At 39.7% G+C, this 20431-nt stretch overlaps 1 protein-coding gene across 1 annotated transcript in view; it reads left to right on the top strand.

Annotated features, from left to right (window-relative positions):
* The window catches only part of LOC124544805 (midasin-like), a 291545-nt gene that overhangs the window by 211951 nt on the left and 59163 nt on the right, over positions 1–20431 (top strand). The window contains exons 30-32 of the mRNA XM_047123490.1: positions 357–591; positions 7079–7207; positions 15815–16140. Of these exons, the coding sequence (XP_046979446.1) occupies positions 357–591; positions 7079–7207; positions 15815–16140 (690 nt within the window). The remainder of the gene's footprint in view (positions 1–356; positions 592–7078; positions 7208–15814; positions 16141–20431) is intronic.

Here is a 20431-nt window from a genome sequence, read left to right as displayed (position 1 = left end):
ATACTTTTGCTCCACCATTGTCCACATTAAAAAAATTGCACTCTATTATGTTGCGAACAAGGGATACTTGGTCACTGCTCTATAGAACATTGAATATCCATCAATGAAATAAATTACTGATTTAAATGTGTAATATTTGTTTGTAATTAATCCAATTAATATGTTTGTCAAAATATTTTTGAGTGCTAATGTATAAATGTGCCTGCCTGTTGTTAAACGCTTCCTCTTAAGTGATGAGTAGCACTCTGTCCCATTCATATTGTTATAATAACAATCTCTACATTTGACTTTGTAGTTTGGTTTTAAAACTAGCAGTACAATATAAATGCTGCAACTATTATTGTTACTTTATGAAGGTGTGGGGTAGTGACTCAGAGGATGAGAAAGAAGAGGAAATGCCTGAAGATGATGCCAGAGGGGGAGAGAAGGATGGAGAACCAGAACTTGGAGCAGCCAATGGCAAAAGGAAACGTGATGAAGAGAGTGATGAAGAAGCTGGGAGTGGTGATGAAAAGCGCAAACAACAGCGTCCAGAAATTAATGAAATGGATGAACCTGAGCCAGATGATGATCAGATTGACCCATATCATGGTAAGTCATTAACTCTTATCAAATGGTTTCTAAGTTTTACTGTGCAAATTCCAAAATTATATGTTAAAGGGAGTGTCATTAAACTCTGCTTCTAGCAGAGGACATTATTGGGGTTCTGCGCTGCCAAGTAAACGTGGTAATCTTGAAATGGCCAAGCTGTTGAAACAAATTGTGGAATAGCGTAGGAGCTTGACTGTTCAAAGCTTTTGCACTGGGCACTAAATAACAGAAATAATTTGTGTGTTTAAATATCCGAAATTCAGATTCCAGCATACGGGCAATGAAGTGCCTCTTGGAAGGCCATGCCCCCAGGACTTCTGACATGGTCAAAAGGTCTCAAGTGTTCATTTAAGAGAATCCAAGGCAATTGTTGCAATAATTGGTATACGCGAACTGACAGTGTATAGAATTGCCAAGCGAATCTTCAATAAAAAGCCAACACATTGAAGTTAAGACAGATGCTCACAAAGAATTCTAGGGCAAGTACAGTCAGTAGCTGGTGCATGCAGCTGTGTTGGTTGAAAAGCAATGCTGTGGGTGACTCAGATTCTTTTTAGGCAAGATGATTTTCAAGGTACGTGCAAAAACAACTGGAGAAATGACTTCTGGCTAGCACACGAATTAGAGTACACACCGTTGTTGCGAAAACAAAATTATTCCTCTATCTTCATGCGCTAAGAATTGTGTCTATAGGGTCATGTCATGACCTTTGACACCCCCCTCCCCCCCAATTTGTTGTCGTTCGACCTATACTTGAGTATTGCTCATCAGTGTGGGATCCGTACCAGGTCGGGTTGACGGAGGAGATAGAGAAGATCCAAAGAAGAGCGGCGCGTTTCGTCACTGGGTTATTTGGTAACCGTGATAGCGTTACGGAGATGTTTAATAAACTCAAGTGGCAGACTCTGCAAGAGAGGCGCTCTGCATCGCGGTGTAGCTTGCTCGCCAGGTTTCGAGAGGATGCGTTTCTGGATGAGGTATCGAATATATTGCTTCCCCCTACTTATACTTCCCGAGGAGATCACGAATGTAAAATTAGAGAGATTAGAGCGCGCACGGAGGCTTTCAGACAGTCGTTCTTCCCGCGAACCATACGCGACTGGAACAGGAAAGGGAGGTAATGACAGTGGCACGTAAAGTGCCCTCCGCCACACACCTTTGGGTGGCTTGCGGAGTATCAATGTAGATGTAGATGTAGATGCAGCTTTACAGTGAACACGGGTGCTACCAATCATATAATTAACAGGAATTTTCAACAAAAGAATATAATTTGTAAGAAGAGTAAGTAATGAGGGATTTGTAAGTTTCCTTTTAAATTGGCAGCGATTCCCAGTTTCTTGCTTTATGTTAGATGGGGTTAGCCAAATATTTTTGCACCAGAGAACACAACTTCACTCTGATATCTAGACAAAAAGGTGAACTCTAAATGATCATTTTCGTGCCCTGTTTTGAGGTTGTTGAGAACTCATTTCATCTGAAACTGATTTTTATTATTAATGACAAAAAAAAAAAAAAAAAAAAAAAAAAAAAAGGAATTAAGAAATAAATGTACTGGGAAATAAGTTATCTACTTTACATAATTTCCTAGCCATTTGCTTCTGCTGAATACATACATCATTCACATTACATGTTCTGTTTCAGAAGGAAATTCTGCAGGGAGTAGAAATATTCAAAAGCACCAATACCATTGTCTTTAGAAACCAGTACCATAAGAGATACTTCTTGGACAGAAGTCCTGCCAACCTATCCTGTCGAAATTGGATGGAACAGTATGGGGTTGTGGAATGAGCACTTTGGCATTAGCCTTTGTGTACAGTGTGACTGAATATTACGGTATATTGATAACTTTTACTTATGGACCGTCTGACAGCAACTGAATAAAACACAATTTTAGTGCCATACGCGTTTCACCTAAATTTCTGCAAGGCATCATCAGTGGCCTGGAATATGTACATATGTTAGCTATTTTATTTACATTTTTGTCACTGTGCCTATAGGTTATAAACAGTTCTGGTGGTTGGTATTTCCTATTAAGTAGTAATGTTTTGAACTGTACTTACAGGTTGCGTGGACAGTTTCGTACATATTACGCTCCTGTTGCATTTTTGGTGTTGTTGTTCTTGTTATGAACGCCAATTTGCGGTTTTTTCCACATTCCACAGCACTATGCACTGAACGCTTGTTTTAATGCAGTGTTTTGGTTTCTGTTGCCGACTGTCAAATGTTTCTGCCAAAGATCAAATATTATTGCCAAACTTATGAGAGTAACTATTGAAGTATCTGATATTTGATCTTTGGCAGAAACATTTGACAGTCGGCAACAGAAACCAAAACACTGCATTAAAACAAGCGTTCAGTGCATAGTGCTGTGGAATGTGGAAAAAACTGCAAATTGGCGTTCATAACAAGAACAACAACACCAAAACTGCAACAGGAGCGTAATATGTAAGAAACTGTCCACACAACCTGTAAGTACAGTTCAAAACATTACTACTTATAGGAAATACCAACCACCAGAACTGTTTATAACCTATAGGCACAGTGACAAAAATGTAAATAAAATAGCTAACATATGTACATATTCCAGGCCACTGATGATGCCTTGCAGAAAATAAAGGCGAAACGCGTATGGCTGTCAGACGGTCCACAAGTAAAAGTTATCAATATACCGTAATATTACACGCAACTGAGGAAGACAGGACCAAAAAAGTTGAAGATGGCTGAATATTGTTCACCAGTCTGTATAAGAAGTGCATATGTAGCTAAAGTGGACATCCAAACTGAAAGAGGCAATGTGGATAATCTCTGGAACACTTAGGGCCATCAAATGTGTCTGGCTTTCCATCCTAGCAAATACAGAGCCTCCTGAAATTCGGTGGTAACAGTTAATCCTAGACAGCCCAAAACTCTCTATACACCAAATCCTGACACCTACAAACAGACTTAAATCTAGGTAACCTTTGTGGAAAATGAATGAAGAACTGAAAGGCAGAGTTAAAGGCAGCTTGGAAAGAACTATGGTCTGCAAGTGAACATAAGAACCAAAGTTTGGTGAGTGACACCAACAAGAAGACTGAAGGATTCAACCTAATGAGAAAATTGAGGACAACTTTGAATTATATTGGAACGAGTTTTGCCAAATTTAAGGAACTGATTAACAAATAGGGCCTTTTGGATGGTCTGGGGTGTGAGTGTGGTAGAATCCAATCAGTTGGCCATTTACTTGTGTGTGAATTCTGTGAACTGAAGGGTATATACAGAGTCAGCCTTAGGATGGCTAAAGAATATTTGTAATATAATATAAAATTACAATAACATAGTATTGTAATTTAGTACAAAGCTATGAGAAGATTTGAGCTATTAAATCACACTAAGTATTTAATCTGAATATAATAGAGGGAAACATTCCACGTGGGAAAAATATCTCTAAAACAAAGATGATGTGACTTACCAAACGAAAGTGCTGGCAGGTCTATCGACCTGCCAGCACTTTCGTTTGGTAAGTCACATCATCTTTGTTTTAGATATAAGTATTTAATCTGATGGTTGCCTTTGTAAATGCCGAATGAGTATATGAATAACTTGTTATTCAGCTTGATGCACTGTTCTGATGCCACCAGCTGCTTTCTGCTTGTTTGTAATGGCATAGTATGAGCTTTTGAATTACGATTTTAACTGTTCATTGTGAACCACTAATAGGATTGTGTGGCTATCATCTGAGCTGTCAGGTAATGTTAACATTGGACCCTTTAGTGGTATGCTCGTGTTGTCAGTGATCGTTACAGATTTTGAGCTGCCCTTTAAAGTCATTGTAGTTTAAGGATAAGTCTAGACCCAGTACAAATCCTTGAGAGACCCCCCAAAAAGGATATCTTTAATACCAAAATATGTTAGATTACTAAAAAGAATTTGTGGTCTGCACATTCAAAGGCTCTGGCGTGGTTATAGAATCTCATCTCTTGTTTAGCTGTTGTTGTTGTTGTTGTTGTTGTTGTTGTTGTTGTCTTCAGTCCTGAGACTGGTTTGATGCAGCTCTCCATGCTACTCTATCCTGTGCAAGCTTCTTCATCTCCCAGTACTTACTGCAACCTACACCCTTCTGAATATCCTTAGTGTATTCATCTCTTGGTCTCCCTCTACGATTTTTACCCTACACGCTGCCCTCCAATGCTAAATTTGTGATCCCCTGATGTCTCAGAACATGTCCTACCAAGTTGTGCCACAAACTCCTCCCCAATTCCATTCAATAGTTACGTGATCTACCCATCTAATCTTCAGCATTCTTGTGTAGCACCACATTTCAAAAGCTTCTATTCTCTTCTTATCCAAACTATTTATCGTCCATGTTTCACATCCATACATGGCTACACTCCATACAAATACTTTCAGAAACGACTTCCTGACACTTAAATCTATACTCGATGTTAACAAATTTCTCTTCTTCAGAAACACTTTCCTTGCCATTGCCAGTCTACATTTTATATCCTCTCTACATCAACCATCATCAGTTACTTTGCTCCCCAAATAGCAAAACTCCTTTACTTCTTTAAGTGTCTCATTTCCTTAATTCGACTACATTCTTCCGTGGTTTCCCTAAATCGTTTCAGGCAAATGCTGGGATGGTTTCTTTGAAAGGGCACGGCCGATTTCCTTCCCAATCCTTCCCTAACCCGAGCTTGCGCTCCGTCTCTAATGACCTCATTGTCGACGGGACGTTAAACACTAACCACCACCATCGACTACATTCCAATATCCTCATTTTGCTTTTGTTGATGTTCATCTTATATCCTTCTTTCAAGATACTGTCCATTCAACTGCTCTTCCAAGTCCTTTGCTGTCTCTAACAGAATTACAATGTCATCGGCAAACCTTAAAGTTTTTATTTCTTCTCCATGGATTTTAATATCTACTCTGAACTTTTCTTTCGTTTCCTTTACTGCTTGCTCAATAATACACACATTGAATAACATCGGGGAGAGGCTACAACCCTGTCTCACTCCCTTCCCAACCGCCGCTTCCCTTTCATGCCCCTCGACTCTTATAACTGCCATCTGGTTTCTGTACAAATTGTAAATAGCCTTTTGCTCCCTGTATTTTACCCCTGCCACCTTTAGAATTTGAAAGAGAGTATTCCAGTCAACATTGTCAAAAGCTTTCTCTAAGTCTACAAATGCTAGAGACGTAGGTTTGCCTTTCCTTAATCTTTCTTCTAAGATAAGTCGTTGGGTCAGTATTGCCTCATTTCTATGGAATCCAAACTGATCTTCCCCGAGGTCAGCTTCTACCAGTTTTTCCATTCATCTGTAAAGAATCCGTGTTAGTACTTTGCAGCCGTGACTTATTAAACTGATAGTTAGGTAATTTTCACACCTGCCAACAACTGCTTTCTTTGGGATTGGAATTATTATATTCTTCTTGAAGTCTGAGGGTATTTCGCCTGTTTCATACATCTTGCTCACCAGATGGTAGAGTTTTGTCAGGACTGGCCCCCCTAAGGCTGTCAGTAGTTCTAATGAAATGTTGTCTACTTCTGGGGCCTTGTTTCGACTTAGGTCTTTCAGTGCTCTGTCAAACTCTTCACGCAGTATCATATCTCCCATTTCATCTTCACCTACCTCCTCTTCCATTTCCATAATATTGTCCTCAAGAACATCGCCCCTGTGTAGACCCTCTATATACTCCTTCCACCTTTCTGCTTTCCCTTCTTTGCTTGCGACTGGGTTTCCATCTGCGCTCTTGATATTCATGCAAGTGGTTCTCTTTTCTCCAAAGGTCTCTTTTATTTTCCTGTACGCAGTATCTATCTTACCCCTCGTGAGATAAGCCTCTACATCCTTACATTTGTCCTCTAGCCATCCCTGCTTAGCCATTTTGCACTTCCTGTTGATCTCATTTTTGAGACGTTTGTATTCCTTTTTGTCTGCTTCGCTTACTGCATTTTTGTATTTTCTCCTTTCATCAATTTAATTCAGTATCTCTTCTGTTACCCAAGGATTTCTACTAGCCCTCGTCTTTTTACCTACTTGATCCTCTGCTCCCTTCACTATTTCATTCCTCAAAGCTACCCATTCTTCTTCTATTGTATTTCTTTCCCCCATTCCTGTCAATTGTTCCCTTATGCTCTCCCTGAAACTCTGTACAACCTCTGGTTTAGTCAGTTTATCCAGGTCCCATCTCCTTAAATTCCCACCTTTTTGCAGTTTCTTCAGTTTTAATCTACAGTTCATAACCAATAGATTGTGGTCAGAGTCCACATCTGCCCCGGGGGTGGCCAGAAGACTGTGCATCAAAATATCATGGCACAGGGTTACTGACATTCGACAGTTTGCTAAAAATTGTGTGGAACAGTCTTCATTGTTGTTCCACATCCTTAATCATTTATATTACAGTTTGTTTGTCGCCTAAGAGAATGGATGACAGGCAGAGCAGTGTTGCTTTTATTTTATAAACTGTTGCTTTTATTTTATAAACTTTATTTCTTTGGCAGGCAAACAACCACCAGAGCCTGAGCCTGAAGCATTTGACCTACCAGAAGACCTACAACTGGATGATGGCGCAGGAAAAGATGATGCAGAAGCAAATGAAGAAAACCCATTTGATATTGATGAAATGAAAGGTCTGTGATTGGATCTCTTATGGCATATTTTTATCAGAAACATTGAAAATTAGTTATTAGTAGTTCTGATGAGATATATGTATGTGGTTACACAGATTATTATGTGTAATTATGAAAAGGATAGATTGCCACTTACTGTAAAGGTGACACATTGAGTTGCAGACGGGTACAACAAAAAGACCGTTACTTTTGGCTAAAGCCTTCTTTGGAAAGAAAGGAAAAAACACACACACACACACACACACACACACACACACACACACACACACACACACACAGACAGAGAGAGAGAGAGAGAGAGATATTCACACAAGAAGGCACATCTGAGATACACATGACTGCTATCGTTGGCCGCTTTAGCCTGTCTGCCAGCTAAAGCATCCGGAGATGGTGGTCATGTGGGACTGATGTGTGTCTGCTTTTGTGTGTGTGTGGCTCAAAGTTAAGCGTGCAAAAATCTTTTCATTGTGCCGAACTGCAAGTTAACTGTTTACTGTGAATAGCAATCTATCCTTTCCATAATTGTTGATATTCCAAACTGGACTTTCCATTGTTAAGATTATTGTGTGTGTTCTTCCTATTTGAGCAATGGCACATTATGGAATAAGGAAAAACTTTAAAATGTACCTTTTCTGGATAATATAGAAGTTTTCAGTTGGTGTTGTCAGTTAATCATTTAACAGTTTGGTGAAAGTGATGTCCATGTAATGGACATCAATAATATTAAAGTATATTACATCAATATAAGTTAAATTTCGAATTGCTCATGTGACATGGACCCTGTTCTCTTTTAGCCTCTTGCTTTATTAAATTTCAGTATTCATAATAATATCCTTCTGAAAGTTACAAAATTGAGTAATGGGAAGGAAATACGATTGGGCTGACCAGGGATAATTTTTTAAAGTATTATTCTGCCTAAATGTACTTTGAGATGATGACATAAAATAAAAGTTGTGTGAAGTAATGTATATTCAGAGAGAACTTGAGGAGGAGTGAGTGTCATTGTTGTTGTGATCTTCAGTCCAGAGACTAATGTGATGCAGCTCTCCAGCCTACTCTATCGTGTGCAAGCCTCTTCATCTTCAGGTAATTACTGCAACCTACATCCTTGTGAATTTTCTTACTGTATTCATCTCCTGGTGTCCCTCTACAATTTTTACCCCCCACGCTTGCTTCCAGTACTAAATTTGTGATCCCTTGATGCCTATTAACTGATCCCTTCTTCTAGTCCGGTTGTACCACAGATTTCTCTTCGCCTCAATTCTGTTCAGCACTTCCTCATTAGTTACCCATCTAATCTTCAGCATTCTTCTGTAGCACCACATTTCAAAAGCTTCTATTCTCTTATTGTCTAAACTATTTATCACCCATGTTTCCCTTCCATACATGGCTACGCTTCTTACAAATACTTTCAGAAAAAAAACTTCCTGACACTTAAATGTGTGCTCAATGTTAACAAATTTCTCTTCTTCAGAAATCCCTTTCTTCTTGTTGCCAGTCTACATTTTATATCCTCCCTACTTCGACCATCATCAGTTATTTTAATCTAATTACCTCAGTATCACCTTATTTAATTCAACTACATTCCATTATCCTTGTTTTGTTTTTGTTGATGTTCATCTTATATCCTCCTTTCAAGACATTGTCTATTCTGTTCAACTGCTCCTCCAAGTCCTTTGCTGTCCCTTACAAAATTGCAATGTCATTGGCAAACCTCAAAGTTTTTATTTCTTCTCTCTGAACTTTCATTCCTACTCAAAATTTTACTTTGGTTTCCTTTACTGCTTGTTCAGTGTACAGATTGAATAACATCAGGCATAGGTTACAACCCTGTCTGACCCTTTTCTCAACCAATGCTGCCCTTCCATGCCCTTTGACTCTTTTTACTGCTGTCTGGCTTCTGTACAAGTTGTAAATAGCCTTTCACTCCCTGTATTTTAACCCTGCTACTTCCAGTATTTCAAAGAGAGTATTTCAGTCAACATTGTCAAAAGCTTTCTCTAAGTCTACAAATGCTATAAATGTAGGTTTGCCTTTCCTTAAACTATCTTCTAAGGTAAGTCGTAAGGTCAGTATTGCCACGCGTATTCTTACATTTCTCCGGAATCCAAACTGAGCCTCCCCGAGGTCGGTTTCTACCAGTTTCTCCATTCTTCTGTAAAGGATTTGTTTTAGTATTTTGCAACCATTACTTATTAAACTAATAGTTCAGTAATTTTCATACCTGTCACCACATGCTTTCTTTGGAATTGTGATTATGATATTCTTCTTGAAGTCTGAGGGTATTTCGCCTGTCGTGTACATATTGCTCACCAGATGGAAGCGTTTTGTTGTGGCTGGCTCCCCCAAGGCCCACTAGGTCTAACAGAAAGTTGTACAATGTCGGGGCCTCGTTTTGACTAAAGTCTTTCATTGCTTTGTCACATTCTTCACACAGTATCTTATCCCCCTTCTCATCTTTGTGTGTGTCCTCTTCCCTTTCCACAATATAGACCTCGAGTACATCTCCCTTGTATAGACCCTCTGTATACTTCTTCCACCTTTCTGCTTTCCCTTCTATGCTTAGGACTAGATTTCCACCTGAGTTCTTGATATGCATATAGATGGTTCTCTTTTCACCAGAGGTCTCTCTAATTTTCTTGTGGGTACTATCTGTCTTACTCCTAGTGGAACATGCTTCTACATCCTTACATTTGTCCTCTAGCCACTCCTGAATAGCCATTTGGAACTTCCTATCGATCTCATTTTTTAGAGATTAGTTTTCCTTTTTGCCTGCTTTATTTATTGCATTTTTATATTTTCTCATTTCATTGATTAAATTGAATATCTCTTGCATTATTCAAGGATTTCTACTAGCCCTCGTCTTTTTACCTATTTGATCCTGTGCTGCCTTCACTATTTCGTCTCTCAAAGCTGCCCATTCGTCTCGTACTGTATTCCTTTCCCGCGTTCTTGCCAGTCATTCCCTAATGCTCCCTGTGAAACACTCTACAATGTGGTTCTTTCAGTTTATCCAGGTTCCATCTCTTTAAATTCCTGCCTTTTTGCAGTTTCTTCAGTTTTAATCTGCAGTTCACAACAAATAAATTGTGGTCAGAGTCCACATCTACCCCTGGAAATTTCTTACAATTTAAAACCTGGTTCTGAAATAACCATTGAAACTTTCTGGTGTCTCCGTGTCACTTCCACATATACCACCTTCTCTCATAATTCTTAAACCAAGTGTTACCTATGATTAAATTATGCTCTGTGCAAAATTCTACCAGGCAGCTTCCTCTTTCATTGCTTTCCCCCAGTCCATATTCACCTACTGTTTTTCCTTCTCTTCCTTTTCCTACTATCAAATTTCAGCCCCCCACGACTCTGAAATTTTCATCTCCCTTAACTGGCTGAATAATTTCTTGTGTCTCATCACACATTTCTTCAATTTCTTCGTCCGTTTAGCTGATTGGCGTTTGAACTTGTACTGGGGTGGGTGTGGGCTTTCTACATCTACATTTATACTCCGCAAGCCACCCAACGGTGTGTGGTGGAGGGCACTTTACATGCCACTGCCATTACCTCCCTTTCCTGTTCCAGTCGCGTATGGTTCACAGGAAGAATGACTGCCGGAAAGCCTCCGTCCACGCTCAAATCTCTCTAATTTTACATTCGTAATCTCCTTAGGAGGTATAAGTAGGGGGAAGCAATATATTTGATAACTCATCCAGAAACGCACCCTCTCGATACCAACAATTAATTTTATATGATCATTCTACTTCAAATTGTTCCGCAAGCATACTCCCAGATATTTTACAGAAGTAACTGCTACCAGTGTCTGTTCCGCTATCATATAATCGTACAATAAAGGATCCTTCTTTCTATATATTCGCAATACATTACATTTGTCTATGTTAAGGGTCAGTTGCCACTCCCTGCACCAAGTGCCTATCCGCTGGAGATCTTCCTGCATTTCACTGCAATTTTCTAATTCTGCAACTTCTCTTTATACTACAGCATCATCCGCAAAAAGCCGCATGGAACTTCCGACACTATCTACTAGGTCATATATATATATTGTGAAAAGCAATGGTCCCATAACACTCCCCTGTGGCACGCCAGAGGTTACTTTAACGTCTGTAGACGTCTCTCCATTGAGAACAACATGCTGTGTTCTGTTTGCTAAAAACTCTTCAATCCAGCCACACAGCTTGTCTGATATTCCGTAGGCTCTTACTTTGTTTATCAGGCGACTCTGCAGAACTATATCGAACACCTTCCCGAAGTCAAGGAAAATGGCATCTACCTGGGAGCCTGTATCTAATATTTTCTGGGTGTCATGAACAAATAAAACGAGTTTGGTCTCACACGATCGCTGTTTCTGGTATCCATGTTGATTTCTACAGAGTAGATTCTGGGTTTCCAGAAATGACATGATATGCAAGCTGAAAACATGTTCTAAAATTCTACAACAGATCGATGTCAGAGATATAGGTCTATAGTTTTGTGCATCTGCTCGACTACCCTTCTTGATGACTGGTACTACCTGTGCTCTTTTCCAGTCATTTGAAACCTTCCGTTTCTCTAGAGACTTGCGGTACACGGCTGTTAGGAGGGTGGCAAGTTCTTTCGCGTACTCTGTGTAGAATCGAATTGGTATCCCTTCAGGTCCACCTTGGATACAATAATGTGTTCATTATGATGGTCATAGTAGCTTACCTACATGCCTATTTTTTTACTCATTATTGAACGTACTACTGCGTTGCCCGTATTTTATTTTGTATTTATAACCCTACATTAACCAGACCAGAAGTCCTGTTCCTCCTGCCACCAAACGTCACTAATTCCCACTATATCTAACGTTAACATAACCATTTGCCTTTTTAATTTTTCTAACGTACCTGCGCGATTAAGAGATGTGACATTCCATGCTCCAATCAGTAGGATGCCAGTTTTGTTTCTCCAGATAATGACATCCCCCTGAGTAGTCCCCACCCAGAGATCTGATTGGCGGACTATTTTACATCCAGAAAATTTGGCCCAAGAGGATGCCATCATCATTAAACCACGCATAAGAGCTGCGTGCCCTCGAGAAAAATTATGGCTGTAGTTTCCCCTTGCTTTCAGTACAGCACAGCAAGACCGTTTTAGTTGATGTTGCAAAGCCAGATCAGTCATTCATCCAGACTGTTGCCCCTGCAACTACTGAAAAGGCCACTGCCCCTCTTCAGGAACAACACATTTATCTGGCCCATCAACAGATAACACTCCATTGTGGTTGCACCTACGGTATGGCTATCCCTATTGGTGAAGCGCGTAAGCCGCCCCCCACCCCACCGATAGCGGGGTCCGTGGTTCAGAGAGAACTTGAGGAGGGGGAGTAGGTGCCATTGTAGTACGATAAAGAAAGAGCAGTGACAACAAAACCAACAAAGCATGAAGAAAGGTAAATCAAGAAATTCTACATAGATATTATTGTTGCAAAGATAAGAAAATTAAAAGCTAATTCTTCAGTCTCGGACTCCCAGAATAAAACACAAAGAAAGTGATAAAAACAAACAATGGAAAATCCAGAATGGAATGTAATAAGACAATGTAAGGCAGTGATAACAGACAGATAAGTGAGAAACTTGTATTAATTTTATTGGGAAGAAAGGAAAGCCGAAAGAAAGCACCACCTGGATCACTGACTACATTCATTATGGTGGTCACCAGATCTGATGTAACGTGCAGCCACTATCTTCTGACCTGTAACTAGTGTTGCAAAGTACAGTTTGCCCTAAAGTCCTTTTGAGCAAATTGCAATTTGTGACACTAGTTTTAAATCTGAAGGTGGTTGTGCATCTGTTTTGCCAGTTTATATGTCGGCAAAACACTTGGCCTCTCTGCTCCGGCCACACGTGGGGAAGACCGACACATACATTAAGGACTCGGGACATTTCATTGAGAAGCTGAAGAAACTGAAACTTGCACCAAGTGACATCCTGGTCAGCTTTGATGTTGTTTCGTTATTTACGAAAGTGCCACTCAGTGACGCTCTGGAGCACATAGGTTCCATTTTCCCGCAAGACATCAGAAAGCTCTTCCAGGCATGTCTCACCACGAGCTATTTCACGTGGAATGGCGATTTCTACGAACAGCTGGAAGGCTGCTAGTGATAAAGAAGAGGAAAATGCTGAGATTACAAGAGGAGAAAAAGATGGGAAAGAAGGAGAAAATGAAGATAAAGGGAATGACCAAGAAGAAGTCAGTCCAGTGGTGGCCAACTTCTTCATGGAACAATTCGAAGCTTGGCGACTTGCAAACCTAAGGTGTGGTACAGGTACGTCGATGATACTTTCGTGGTGTGGAGCCATGGTGAAGAACAGCTCGGTGACTTCCTGAGACACTTGAACAGCCTCCATGCCAACATAACATTTACCATGGAAGTAGAAAAGGACAAAAAAACTGCCATTTCTAGATGTGCTGGTCACAAGGGACGGCGAAAACCTGGGACACAGCGTGTATCGAAAACCGACACACACGGACCGATACCTGCACAAACTGTCAATCCACCACCCGAGCCAGCAAAGAGGCACGATTAGTACGCTCGTAACGAGAGCAGGACGAATATGTGAGCCGCAACACCTCAAACGAGAAATGCAACACCTGGAAACTGTCCTGAGGAGCAATGGGTTCTCCACAAATTATATTAGAAGTGTAACAGAGCCGAACACTCGGCGAAGTAAGGAATCAGAAAAAGAAATGTCGGGTACGGCCTTTCTGCCATACATTCCCAGAGTGACGGACAGAATCGGCCGTATATTGCGCAAACGTGGCGTAAAGACGATTTTCGAACCGACAAGGAAGATCAAAGAGTGTCTTAGATCGGCGAAGGAGAAAAGGGACCCACTTTCAATGTCGGGAATATACCGTATACCGTGCACATGCAGAAAAGTTTATGTTGGGATGACTGGACGATCCATTAACACCAGGATCAAAGAGCATAAGCGACATTCCAGGTTGGGGCAGGTGGAGAAATCGGCCGTGGCAGAGCACGCACTGAATGAGATCGACCACGTAATAAAATTCGCCGACACGGAAGTTCTGGCTGTAGAGAAGCACTATCACACGCGCTTGTTCAGAGAAGCTGTAGAAATACAAAAACGCGCGAACAGTTTAAACAAGAAAGAGGAAAGCCTTAAGGTAAATGGATCCTGGCTTCCCGTACTGCAGCGAACGACCGTCGCAGGTAGCAAGAGGAGAACCGCACCGGAAATGACCGCGGAGAAGCCCTCGGACGTTGGTGCACCAGGTACATATAGTCTGCGGCCACGAGCTCGGCTCCAGTTCACCACGGGCATTGGAGGGTGAAGCTTTGACAGTGCCAGCCACTCGTGCTGGCGAAACGTCAGGAAAATCATTATATGAACGTCGGCCGAAGAACCCGAGACAGAAGCCAATAGGCAGTTTGTCAACAAGTGGCCACGAAAGCCTTAACAATTTTGAAATAAATTCCTCATTGGAATGTACAAGTAAATAATGGGAGGCGTAACTGTAGCAATCTTAGCAACAGTTGAGACATCGAGTCATCAATAGTGACTTAAACAAGACTGAGAATGTCACCAGCTTTTGGACAAATCCTCTTTAAGAGTTGCAGTGACAGCACAGTGTAGTCAGCCGGGACAGTGTAGCTGTGCTAGTGTAAATGTATTCTGTTAGCTCTGATCAAGCAACCATCAAAAAGCTAACAATTTCCTCAGTTGTGTTTATGCTTGTGTTGACGGGTCAATGTGTCAGATGTATGGCGAGTTGTTCCTTTGCTCTTTCTGTTACTCACATAGAAGAAAGGTATGTATTTGCACAGAATATGTGTTTTCTTATCTTGTTATTGATTCCCGTAAAGATGATTTTCTTTTTCTGTGAAAGAACTTGAAGAAGGTACACATGTTTTATTGAAGTTACGTTTAATATTGAATTGTTTCACACACACACACACACACACACACACACACACACACACACACACACTACTTTCTGTGTTTCAATGCTTTGGCACCATCTCTATTTGTGGTTTTTCTTTATTTATTGTACGGAATTTCAGTCTTAGCCCATTATCAAGAATCTTGTTAAATGGAAGCAACATAAATTTAGTACAGTGACAATCAATTAATAGTTAAACATGGTAAAAAATCAAGTCTTACAGTGTGTTAGGATCGATAAAAACTTTCGTTAGGATCAATAAAAACTTTATGTGTAAAAATTCAGTGTTGGCATGTTATGCCATACAGTTAAGGGACCTGCACTTATAAGCACAATGATAGTGGATGCCATTCAGATATAACAATTCCAGAGACTTGTACAGCATAATTTGCTATTGCTGAATTTTTGTACAGTAATTTTAATTAATTTTTGCACATTTAAGACCTGTTTTATTATCCTATCCAATTTTTTACAAATTGTCAATGCACTGAACTCATGTTGCTTCCATGGTCTAAGAGCAAAATTGTGCGATAGTACAACAAATAGAGAAAAAATGACAGCTGCAGGTGATATCAAATCATTTAAGTGTTTCATAGCAGCTGCAGACCCACCTTGAGTGAAGATAATTTTAATGTGGTTACATATTTCTAGTTTCTTCATTTTCAGAACAAAAAGAGCCAGAGAAAGAAAATACAGATGAAACATCAGAGGGAAAGGAGAAAAATGATGACAAGACTGAAGAACCAGAAAGTTCAAGTGAAGATGAAATGGATAATAATGAAGACCCCAATGGAACTACAGGGTTGGAGCAAGGAGCTAGTGATAAAGAAGAGGAAAATGCTGAGATTACAAAAGGAGAAAAAGATGGGAAAGAAGGAGAAAATGAAGATAAAGGGAATGACCAAGAAGAAGCCAGTCCGTCAGATGACCAGCCCAGTCACAACGCTGCAGAGCCTGCACCAGAACAGGCGGAAGCCGGCTCAAAAGACCAGGTTCGCTTCTGATATTTGTTACTGATAATTTTTAAGCATCCACACATTTACTGTAATTCTTTTTGTATTTGGTTGAGAGGATTTATACAGGCATCCTTATAAGCTGTTACATGTGTCAATGTGTTTCAGATGATGAATATCCACGTTTGTCTGGTCTGCCATGTGATACCCTCATATGAGGATAGTTTTTTCAGAGTCACATGTTACAGAAGTATCAACAACATGGTTGCAGTATCCCGCATTTTTAAGTGACTTATTCAAATTCCCACAGTGAACTTTATATTCTTGCAATGTCCCACAGTGATCTTCACATTTCAAGACCCATGTGTAGCATTAAAGAATTCAAGGTTTGTTAATAATAACTTTGAGGAGCATTTTGTGTTTTGTAAGTAGTGCATCTTACTGGACCTATGTTACGATAAATGCAGGAACATTTCAGTATGTTGCTGAATGTAAGAATTTCATTAATGGGTTCCATATGTACATGAAAACTAAATGTCGTGTGGCAAGGGCCTCCCGGCAGATAAACCCGATCGCCTGGTGCAAGTCTTTTGAGGTGATGCTACTTCAGTGACTTGCGCGTCGATGAAGATGAAATGATGATAATGATAATGAAGACGACACAAACACCCAGTCCCTGAGCGGAGAAAATCTACAACCCAGCCGGGAATCGAACCCCCCATCCCTGGCATGACAACCCAGCACACTGTCCATTCAGCTGTGGTGGCGGGCCATATGTACATAACTAGATGTAACTATCAGTTATTAACTTGACTTTACAGTTGACCCCGAGTATATACAGGGTGAGTAAGGAGGAAAGGTAAGTGTTTCTGATGGGTGATAGCATTAGTGATTCTGAACAAAAAAACTTGATGTGGACATATGCCCTATTCCGAATGGTTTCCGAAGTAGAACACTTTTAATGTACATTTGTATTTATTTTCTGTATTATTTATTGTCATTGTTTACAACATACCACAGTAGTATAGAGGAAGTTGAGGTGGACATTTTGATACAGGACACTTGTGGTCAGTAAAGTCAGAAAACTACCTGGCCTACAAAAAGTACCTAAGCTACATCGTACGCACGTCGCGTGAGACTTTCAATATTCTTGCGATCTCTTTGTGCAAACTGTTAGTCCTACCTTTTTTTGTTGTAAATTTAATTTAGTTTAATGGTGTACTGAGACACGTTTTCATTGGAGTGTGGGGTTCTTGAGTTATTAAGAAAAAATGTACAAAAGTGATACTAAATGTCTTCTATCTCAGAAACCATTCACAATAGGACATATGTCCATATGAAGTTTTTTGTTCAGAATCATTAATACTATCATGTCTCAAAGCATGTACCTTTCCTCCTGACTCACCCTGTATTTGTGTTACTTTATATATCATCATCATTATTGCTGTTCTCTCAGTATTCATTCGCTGACACAGCTTGAAATACTACAGCAGAAAATTGAGCATTGTTCTGCTGTGAAAATGCTATGATCGCAGATAGTTGTGGGAGAGATATAGTGTACCTCTACCTGTGAGTAATTAACATCATTTCTGCTATTTTCTGCGAAAGATTCAGAAATGATTAGTTGACTATGAAATAACTGATCAGATACTCTTCTTTTAAATTTTTGGTATGAAACATAGCAATACCTTTTGTTTAAAAATAAAAGATGGATTAATCTTAGGCTTTCACTGCTGGAGGCTGTAGTTTTGTTTGCTGAGAGACTCAGAAGAGGTGGAAAATGTGTGATTTTTTACTAAATGGGGAAATAATACAGGATTGTACAAAAGATTGACTTCTAGAGTAAAAGTTTTGCTGTGTTACAAAGTTAATGGTTCAAACTTGTTTTAAAAAAATCATATAAATATGATAATAGAAAGCCCATCACAAAATATAAATAACGTTACAACACACACACACACACACACACACACACACACACACACACACACACACACAGAGAGAGAGAGAGAGAGAGAGAGAGAGAGAGAGAGAGAGAGAGAGATGTTATCTCAGTTTTGTGTGTGTGTGAGGACATTGTCTGAAAGTTCAGCAATGTACTCAGTCTTGTTTATGTGTCTGTCTTTCACTCAATGCCTCAGCTCTTCAGTGAGTTGTTATCTTTACTTCTTTCATTATATACGATGGTCATCCAGAAAGTAATGAACAATCGTGTGCCACACCCAATGCCGACACCCCCCCCCCCCCCCCCCCCCACATCCTCACCACCACAATTGTAATAATGCCAGTTAACTCCTTTACTCGTTTTCAATGTGAGCTGAGTTTTGTTGCTAGGTAGTTATGCTTTTTTGTTCTGTAACCTTTTGAAGTAATGGTACCCATTGAAAATCTCACTGTAGACAAAGTGTGTGTTGTCATTTATTTTCTGAATGCACAAAATGTTTAGCCTATCGAGTGTTATAAGTAAATAAAGAACATTTGTGGTGATAGTGGAATGAACAAGTCTTCAATGACATGGAATGTTTTCGGCATACGTGTTTTTGATTCATGACAATGTGAGGCCTCGTGCATCAGTGTGAAGATAAGAACTTCAGCATCTTAAATGAGAAATTTTCTGGCATCCTCCTTATGTACCTGACTTGGACCTAAGTGATTTTGACTTAAACACAAAACTAAAGAAATGTTTTGGTGGAAAACAGTTTGCAAATGGTGAATACCTCGAACAGTGACATTGTGGCTCAAATCTTTGGTGGTAGAGGAGTAAGCATGGAATTTAAAAATTAGTCCCGTTACAATAAAAGCCTTGTCTGCTATTGCAGCTACATTGAAAAACAGATTAATATTTTGTATCCTTGTAAATAAAGTTTTTTGTTTGTTGTTGTTGTTGTTGTTGTTGTTGTTGTTGACGTTGTGGTTCAGTCCAGAGCCTGGTTTGATGCAGCTCTCCATAATGCTCTATCCTGTGCAAGCTACTTCATCTCCAAGCAACTATTGCAGCCTTCTGAATCTGCGTAATGTATTCATCTATTGGTCTCCCTCTACGATTTTTACCCTACCCGCTGCCCTCCAATACTAAATTGGTGATCCCTTGATGCCTTAGAACATACCCTACCAACCGATCCCTTCTTCTAGTCAAGTTGTGCCACAAATGCCTCTTTACCCCAGTTCTGTTCAGTATCTCCTCATTAGTTACATGATCTACCCATCTAATAATCAGCATTCTTCTGTAGCACCACATTTCGAAACCTTATATTCTCTTCTTGTCTAAACTAATTATCATCCATGTTTCACTTCCATAGATGGCTACACTCCATACAAATACATTCAGAAAAGACTTCCTGCCACATAAATCAATACTCGATGTTAACAAATTTCTCTTCTTCAGAAATGCTTTCCTTTCAATTGCCAGTCTACATTTTATATCCTCTGTACTTTGATCATCATCAGTCATTTTGCTTCCCAAATAGCAAAACTCATTTACTACTTTAAGTGTCTTATTTTCTAATCTAATTTCCTCAGCATCACTCGATTTAATTTGATAACATTTCATTATCCTCATTTTGCTTTTGTTAATGTTTATCTTATATCCTCCTTTCAAGACACTGTCCATTCCGTTCAACTGCTCTTCCAAGTCCTTTGCTATCTCTGACAGAATTACAATGTCATCAGCGAACCTTAAAGTTTTTATTTCTTCTCCATGGATTTTAATACCTTCTCCAAATTTTTCTATTGTTTCCTTTACTTCTTGCTCAATATACACATTGAATAACATTGGGGAGAGGCTACAACCCTGTCTCACTCCATTCCCAACCACTGCTTCCCTTTTGTGCCCCTCTACTCTTATAACTGCCATCTGATTTCTGTACAAATTGTAAACAGCCTTTCGTTCCCTGTATTTTACCCCTGCCACATTTAGAATTTGAAAGAGAGTATTCCAGTCAACATTGTCAAAAGCTTTCTCTAAGTCTACAGATGCTAGAAACGTAGGTTTGCCTTTCCTTAATCTTTCTTCTAAGATAAGTCGTTGGGTCAGTATTGCCTCATTTGTATGGAATCCAAACTGATCTTCCCCGAGGTCATCTTCTACCAGTTTTTCCATTCGTCTGTAAAGAATTCGTGTTAGTACTTTGCAGCCGTGACTTATTAAACTGATAGTTCGGTAATTTTCACATCTGTCAACAACTGCTTTCTTTGGGATTGGAATTATTATATTCTTCTTGAAGTCTGAGGGTATTTTGCCTGTCTCATAAGTCTTGCTCACCAGATGGTAGAGTTTTTCAGGGCTGGCTCTCCCTAGGCTGTCAGTAGTTCTAATGGAATGTTGTCTACT

The sequence above is a fragment of the Schistocerca americana genome, chromosome 8 (genome assembly GCF_021461395.2).
Source record: "Schistocerca americana isolate TAMUIC-IGC-003095 chromosome 8, iqSchAmer2.1, whole genome shotgun sequence".
Taxonomy (NCBI): domain Eukaryota; kingdom Metazoa; phylum Arthropoda; class Insecta; order Orthoptera; family Acrididae; genus Schistocerca; species Schistocerca americana.
The sequence above is the reverse complement of the archived record's forward strand: the minus strand, read 5'-3'. Positions and strand labels throughout refer to the sequence as shown.